At 32.8% G+C, this 8,742-nt stretch overlaps 1 protein-coding gene across 1 annotated transcript in view; it reads right to left on the bottom strand.

Annotated features, from left to right (window-relative positions):
- Positions 1–7,115: 7,115 nt before the first annotated feature.
- Positions 7,116–8,742, bottom strand: part of LOC107478422 (gibberellin 2-beta-dioxygenase 1) — a 2,330-nt gene continuing 703 nt past the window's right edge. The window contains exons 2-3 of the mRNA XM_016098558.3: positions 8,381–8,729; positions 7,116–7,598 (exon numbers count right to left, since the gene is read on the bottom strand). Coding sequence (XP_015954044.1) covers positions 7,335–7,598; positions 8,381–8,729 — 613 coding nt within the window. The 3' untranslated portion in view covers positions 7,116–7,334. The remainder of the gene's footprint in view (positions 7,599–8,380; positions 8,730–8,742) is intronic.

Raw genomic sequence — 8,742 nt, 5'->3', positions numbered from 1 at the left:
CCAGAATAACGCTGTTGTAAGTCTTCATATTTGGCTTTGCAGGCCTACAAAAATAACCATCTTTGTACATGATAGTAATTAAAAATAGCAATTAGCCACAAGATTCGAACCCTCTAGATATGTTAAGGCAACCTGCCATGTGATGGCGGCGATTTCTATTAAATAAACGTTACAAAAGAGAGGTATGGTTTGAAAGCAAGCATGTGCAAACGATGATGCAAGCAGTGTTAACTATAACTAAGTGCCCCTCGTGTACGCCACTTATTATATTTCCACGTTAAATTCACGCAAACCATTCATTTCTTCAACTTGTTAATGTTCTTCATTGTAGTAGTATTCGCATCTTCTTAGAATAATAATTTCAGTAATGACCCATTAAAGGGTCCAATCTAAGATCTTCGTTTCAATTCAACATTCCGTTAGGTTGACATATTTTTTAAAGTATATTATTTTTATTATATAAAAATAACTTTCATAACTTTAAATGTGATTATGATAATTAACTAAATTTATTATATATTTTTTAATAATTTATATTAAATAATTTATCTCTAATAATATATTTAATAAAATAACAGTCTTTTTATTTAAAAAAAGTTTAATTATAGTAAAATGTAAGTTTTAGTGCAGAAAAAAATGACATAAATTTATTATGAAAAAAAGATATACTTTTTGTTTATTGGGTTAGAAATATATTTGGCAAAATTTAACCACAAAAGTTAAATGTCGTTCTTATCTTTAAATTACATAATTTAGTAATTTTTTTCAATTTTTATCCTAATAATCATGTTAATTCTCCTAATTTTTTGAGTCTATGTATTCGACATTCGAAATTTTTATATTTGAACAAAAATATTTGTAGTCGTAATATTTTTGGTTACTGTTAATTAAATTTATTTAATTTTATGAATTTTTTCATATATTTTTAATAATTTATATTAAATAATTTATCTCTAATAATATATTTAATAAAATAACAGTCTTTTTATTTAAAAAAATTTTAATTATAGTATCCATCATCCATCTTCCAAAGAATCTCCCGTTATAAACCGTAAGCACAATTTGTAAGTTAGAACCGAACTACATCTCTCTGGTCCACGGGCACAATAATAAAGCATATTCGATAGTTTCATCCTCTTGCTGACATATGCTGCACGAGAGTATTTTTGCTATTTTTTGTTGATATAAATTTGTATTTACTGGCAGAATTCTATACACTACTTTCCATAAAAACATTCTTACCTTTTGTGGCACCGGTAACTTCCAAAGTGTCTCCTAAACTTTGAATTTTGACTTATTGAAACTTTGCTAAGTTTACTCTCCTCCTTTGCATCTTTATCCTCCTTCGCAGAATGATACCCCATTCTCACTAAGTATTGTCCATCACTTCTATACGGCCAAACAAAATGATCCCTTCTATTGATCAAACTTATGGGTGTTTTCAATATTAATTTGGCAATGTTAATAGAAAATATCTCCTAAATTATGTTCGCGTCCCAACCTTCCCCATCTCTCATCAACTCGCTCGCTCTTCTAATTTGTCCATCTCCACACCTTACCAGTTTTTCTGTTCCTACCATCCAATTATCTTCCCAAATATATATCTACACTCCACCTACCCTGTCTTCTAAGAAAATCTCTTCCCTCCAACATGTTCTTCCATATCCATGATGTGTTTCTTTTTTCTACTGCCTCTCATATGCTGCAATTAGAAAAATAAATGGCCTTTAATATCCGAACGCATATTGCATCTTCCTTTTTTAGTAGCCTCCATACTTGTTTAGCTAAGTGTGCTACGTTTTGACATTCTAAGTCATTAAATCTCAAGCCTCCATTTGTTTTACTCCTTGTCATTTGTCCAATTCTTCCAATGAATGCTTCTTTCCTTCCCAGTATTCGACCACCATAATCTAGCGAACGCTGCTTCAGTTCTCTTGCAGAAGGATTTAGGAAATTTAATGACGCTCATGGCATAGACTGGAATCGCCTGTACTATTGCTTTTATCAAATTCTCCTTTCTAGCTTGATTTAATAATTTCTCCTTCCATCTTTGCATTTTATCTAGTATCTTCTCTTCTATCCACTCCAAAGCTCTATTATTTGATCTTTTCCATCTCGCTGGCAACCCTAGATACCTCCCGGGTTCCTCCCACGACGCCATTTTAGTGATCTCTTCTACATTCACCTTACTCTGGATAGGTACCTGACTTCCAAAATTCATCCCGAACTTCTTAGTGTTAATTCTTTATCCTGATGCCTCCGTATATTTATTAATAATCTGAATGAGTTGATAAATTTTCTCTTCTTGCGCCCCTGAAAAAATAGTACAATCATCAGCAAATAATAAATGAGTAATCACCAGCGCTGTTGAAGCTAACTTAATTCCTGAAATTAGATTATCCCTCATTACTTTTTTCATGAGTATAGTAAAGCTTTCAGCAGCCAAAATAAAGAGATAGGGTGACAGAGGATCTCTCTGTCTAAGACCTCTTTGAGGGTTGATCTTACTTAACAATTTTTCATTTATTTTAAATCTATAACTAGCCCTTTTCACACAGCCAATCATCAGCTTCACCCACTCATTACTAAAACCGAACTCTTTCATGACCCTTTTCAAAAAATTCCTTTCCAATCTATCATAAGCCTTATTCTTGTCCAATTTAATGGCTATTTCCTTGCTTCAAAGACTACTTTTTTTTGTTTAATTTGTGAAAAGCTTCTTGTACTATTACTATATTATCTTGTATGAGTCTTCCTTTACAAAAGCACTTTGAATCGGAGATATAATAACATCTAGCACTTTCCTTAATCTCTCCACTATGATCCTAGTTATAATCGTGTACAAAATAATACCACAGCTTATATGTCTAAGGTGATTTAAGCTTTCCGGTTGACTCTAGGAATCAAAACAACAATTGTCTCACCTAAATCTTTCGGTATGATACTGTCTTCAAAAAATTGTTTAGCTACTTCACACACTTTTTTACTCAAAATATCCCAATGTTACTGAAAAATAACCCATTTAATCCATCTGAACCTGGAGCTTTTAAGTCACCCATACTAAAAATCGCCTCCTTAATTTTTTCATCATTGATCTTTGCCATTAGCTTCTCATTCATCTATCTAGTGACTCTCCTAGGTATTTCTCTTACATAATCTTCCAAGTTCCTGTCCTCTATAGAGGTAAACAACTTGGTGAAGTATCTTTCCACTGACCTCATCATATCCTCTCCTTGTATCTACTGTCCTGTCTCATCTCTCAATTTCTTAATTCTATTCCTATTCTTCTCTGAATTGTTATTGCATGAAAGAAAGTTGAATTCTTATCTCCCCATTTAAACCATTTCAGCCTTGACCTTTGTCTCCAATACTTCTCTTCTTGCTTCCATAGCTCTGAGATTTGACTTTTCAATTTATTCTCTCTCCTATGATCACTTTCAAATATATTGGATTTTCTGAATATGTTGCAACTCTATTTTTTTCTTTCAATTTATTTATCTACTCTCTTAAACTTCCTTCTACTCGACTCTATCAATTCCCTCTTGCATCTATTTCTCTTTCTTATGAATTGATTCCAACACTTTCTATTCCTGTCATCCAATTGCCAACTCCGCTTAATCACCTCTTTGCACTCCTCATGTTCTACCCAAAACACCTCAAACCTGAACTCCTTTTTTTATTCAAACTCACGCCTGTGTTTTCAAAATTAATGCATAGTGATCCGAACTTACAGCCAGAGAAACTTTCAAAATCGCATTCTGGTTAATTTGCAGCCAATTCTAATTTACAAACACTCTATCCATTTTTTTTTAGTGATAAAGTTATTTCTTGGATTACTAAACCTAGTAAACTTACTACCTTTGAGATCAACATCCATTAATCCATTATCATCTACAAACTTCCTAAAAGTTTTTAAATAAATTCTTGGCTGTGGATGAATGCTTATCTTTTCATCATGACTTAAAATATCATTGAAGTCCCCCAAATAAGTTTGAGATTCTTCCATGTTCACATTACTTACCGTGAGCTCCTGCCAAAATTTTATTCACTTTTGAAAAACTGGATTTCCATACACAAAGATACCATACCATTTCAGTCCATTATTGTTATCAATACTAACTTTAATATAGTTATCACATCACTCATAAATATTAACATTAGCATTAGATTTCCATAACAAACTTAGCCCACCAGACATATTCCGAAGTTCTACACAAAATATATTGTCAAAATAAAACCTTCTTTTTATTCTATTTATTTTTTCTTGTCTAGCCTTAGTTTCCATTAGAAACACTATGAGCGGTTTAACTTTTTTGCAAAAATCATATAACTCGGAGATTGTTAGGACAGTCGCTATTCTCCGACAATTCCAACCAATGATACTCATGGTTGAGGGTGGGGCATGCTAAGGCCCGCCTCCTCAGCCATTTGTATTCCCTTTAAGTGACCAGAACCATACATGAATAATTCATACTCCCCTATGTCTAGTGCAATGCTGCTATTCTTTATTTTCTTAGGCTCCCTGTCTTCTTGCTCTTCCTTCTATTCCTCATTTTTTAAGTATTGGTACATGTTTATTTTCTCGTTTTCTTTTTAAATTTAGCTTCAATTCCATCTTCTTTACAAGTTGTATTTTCCAAACAGCATGTTCTTTCCTTCTATCATCTTCATCTTCATCGCTTGCCAATTCTACATAGTAGATGTTCTCACCCAAGTTTACATGCCGCCCCACAAATTCATCTTCTCTGTCTTATGCTTCATTGAATAGCTTCTTGAGTTCTTCTTCTCCCATTCCACTCTTCAACATTTTTTTGAAATTCTTTCATCCCTTCTCGATCAACATTCACATATTTTTTCTTTTTTTTTTTGCTGTCATAAGTCTTTTTAGTTCCTGGCCCATGGTTACTTTTTCTATTTTTTTTCTCGGACCAACTTCCAATCTTCTTTTTGTTAGCTGTCCACCTCCCCTTCTTCTGTTTCATATAAATTCAGTCCACCTCCTTCAACACTCCAAACCTGTAGTTGATTTGCCAAAATATTGGGCTCAACATCCTTTTTCGGCCCATATCAACTCACCTCTTGAACCTCTTTCCCCTTTTCTTCCTTTTGGGCCTGCTTGGTGTGAGCCCATTCATTTTTTCTCTCTCTTATCTTTCTAATGAGACTCTTAAATTTGTAGGCTACTCCTAAGTCAAGCTGCATATCTTCATATCCCTGAAAAGTACCTCTTCTTGGATGCATCCCAGCATGTCATGACTGTTGGATTCTTGTATGTTTTTTTCTCATGTCCTAATATTCCACAGTTGAAACTGTAACTGTCCAGCAACCTCTCGTACTTGAAGAAAACCCACAATGGTGGTATTTTCTCTCTATCTAACAGAAACCCATAGACAAAGCTTTGGTAATATTAATGCCAAACCTGATCCTTAGAAAAGACCTCCTGAGAATGCCATCCACTATTGGATCTTCAGCCTCAGCCAATACTCCCAGCATTCCTCCGATAAAAATTCCTGTCTTTTTATTCATGTGATCATGTGAAATTCCATGAACTTGAATCCAGAATTCCATGAAATCATGACTAATTTCAAAAACTTATTCACCCTCCATCCATAATCTGAGATTGACCAGATTTTCTCTCACATTCTAGGGACCATTATGAATAATCTGCTAACCCTCTCTTCCTGTCTTTGAAGGTGAATAACATCTTTTTCAAACCAATGTCAGTATATGCAATTTCTTGTGGGTATTTTCACATTTCCAATAATGCATTCCTACAAGTTTTGAAGCTCAGCTCTTTATCACTTATTATCTTTTCCACCACATTCAAACAACTTCTTATACCTCAGTTCTTCCAATTTGATGGGCTTAATGACTTTACCTTCTATGCTATTCATATTATATGTTGCTAATTTTTTACGCTGTATATTTCAGATTTTGCGGTAATTTTTATGGATTAGATAGCATAATGATTGTGTGAGAATACCGTTTGTGAGATTTGAACAGGATAAAAAAGCTCTCTTTTGGAAAAGAACATGAAGTTCTTAGAGGACTCTCCTATTGAGAGAAGAAGAATTTCCTATTAGAGTATTTGACCCACAAGATATGGATTTTAACATGTCCGTGTGCCTAAACTTATAAGCTAAACCATTTTATCCCTTTTAGACCTATATTGCCTTTTTAGACCCATATTGAAACTTTTTTTTTTTGTTTATTTTGTGATCACTTATGATATGCATGTTTTATATAGATGTTGATTTAAATTCTTGCTAAATTTTTCAAGTTTTGTAAGTTTAACTTTTAATTCTTTGAAGCAGTGGATTGGTGTAATTTTCTGCACTATAATTGTTTGCTAATGTTTAATTTGGAATGGATGACTAAAAGTCTAAAATCTTAGTTTTGGCTTAAGAATAAGAACTTAGGAGAATCATGAGTTTAACTAATTTTCGTGATTGATAATAATTAGGTTATTTAAATTACTTTAATTGACTCAACTCCAACAAATATTCCACGTCCTAGATCGTTAACTTAACTTGTTGGAGCTTTGCTAATTGAATTAAGAAACTCTAATAGATTTTTCACATTTTAATAATTTACTTATTAGAACGAGTTAATCCAATTACATTTATATAATTTAAATGACAATGATAGTAATCCTCCTAAAAAATAACATAAATATGTCGAAACAATTTAGTTGTGTCTGAATTTAATTTCTTGAATCTTATTTTAACTTCATGTCCACAATCTCTAGAACCCCTTAATTCGTGACTATTATGATGTCTCCTCTCCAAAATACGACTTGGACACATAACTGCCAAATTCAATTTTAATGGTCACGAGAACCTATACCCTTTTTTATTTGACTCGTGGTGAGGCAAGATCACAAGCAACGGCACTTGTTTTTTAACAATAAAAAACTCAACATCGTTTTGCTTCATCAGTGCATCCTCTTTTAGTATTTTTATGGGTACACAGTACAAGTCAAACTGTGCATAATAAATTATATATGTTAAAATTATTGTCTATAAGTTTTGGATGTCTAATTTATATTAAGCCATAAATTTGAGGAACAAGGGAAGCAAGGCCGGATAAGTCAGAACAACAGACAGACACGGTCATGAACTTAAACTATACTTGCAATATGAAGCCAATATTGAACACAAGATTTCTACCTATGACGCCACGACTTAAAGGAACAAAATCTTATATGTATATTACTAAAGTCCTATACACTATTGACAAGTGCCCTAACATAAAAGTATAGAGACATCAAATACACAATCTTATTTAATTGTAAAAACAAAAAAATAAAGACACATACAAAATATATTCGTGCATTATGAGGAAGCAGAAGTAGTGGAAATTCTCTCGAAGCGACTAAGCCTGTTATCTGCGAGTCTTGTGGCATAAGCAGAACTCTTATACTCAAACCAAGTAAAGTCATTGTATAAGCTTTCATTTCCATTCAATAAGAGAGATGGCAATGGGGCTATTCTCTCACTCAGAGGTGGACCACAAAAGTAAATCATTGACAGCCTTGATTTCAACCCGTTTGCCAGAACCCTGTGCCGTACGCTCCGAAACCGTCCATTGGTCAAAACCTGTGGATGCATATCCCCGACAAAAGAATATTAATAATAATAATAATAACAATAATCGTCAAATGAAAATGAGATATTTAGGATGACTAGACAAAGTGGGTGGCATATTCCATTTCAAATATAGTATGCAAAATCATGCTGACACAACATGAATACGAAAAACATTTTGTTTTTATGTTTTTCGTACAAATTCCATGTCATCTTGAATAAGAAATTCTAAAATTAAAAATAATAAAAATATTTAAAAATAAAATAAAATAAAATTAATTTAAGATTAAATTTTATAATATATAATATAAAATTTAAATTTTAAGACATAAAATTTAAGAATTAAAATTTAGGATGAGAACCAAAATTGGTAACGAATAATAAATAATAATAGCTGTAACAACAAAAAATAGTGGTTGACTGGTTGGTGATAACTAGTGATAGATGAATAAAATTATAGTGTTTTGAAAAAAAAAAATGACAAAGAATAAAAAAATTATTTAAAAGAATGCTTTTTTGTCGTTTTTTTTTTTTGTATTGTTGGGTTTTCTTAAAAAAATGTAATTTTTATTTTTGTTTTTGCAGTGCTGGCTGTGGGTGTTGGTTTCCTAACATGATTGGGAAACATAAATTTGAGAGTCCAATCAATAAGTATAGTGTTTTTATAGTCCTTATGAAACGATTTGAAGATGAGTGTATCCACATGTCAAAGCAATTATCCATAGGAACAGGAATAAGAATATGTCTCATTATTGGCTTCCAACAATAAATTAAACTATAATATGCATATATACCTGCAGAGCATCACCGACATTGACAAAGAAAGAGTTCTGATCAGGTGGCACTGAAACCCAACTCCTATCTCTCAGACAAATTTGGAGTCCCGAACTGTTGTTGGACCTCAACAACGATATGATTTGTGGGTCTGTATGCTCACCAAAACCAATCATGCCTTTGCCATTATTATTGAAGTTATCAGGATATGGAGGGTAATGGTTGAGCCTGAAGACTGAGTCACTCTCCTTGTCCATCATCATCTTGCTGAACACATTCTTTTCCTCAATGTTCAATCCCTCAGCCATCAGCTCAAGAATCACACATGCCATCTTCCTCACACCACACATGTAATCACTTAGCACATTCCTGCCAAAGATAT

Source organism: Arachis duranensis, chromosome 3 (assembly GCF_000817695.3).
Source record: "Arachis duranensis cultivar V14167 chromosome 3, aradu.V14167.gnm2.J7QH, whole genome shotgun sequence".
In the NCBI taxonomy this organism is placed as follows: Eukaryota; Viridiplantae; Streptophyta; class Magnoliopsida; order Fabales; family Fabaceae; genus Arachis; species Arachis duranensis.
Note: the sequence above shows the minus strand (reverse complement) of the source record. Positions and strands in the feature narration are given on the sequence as shown.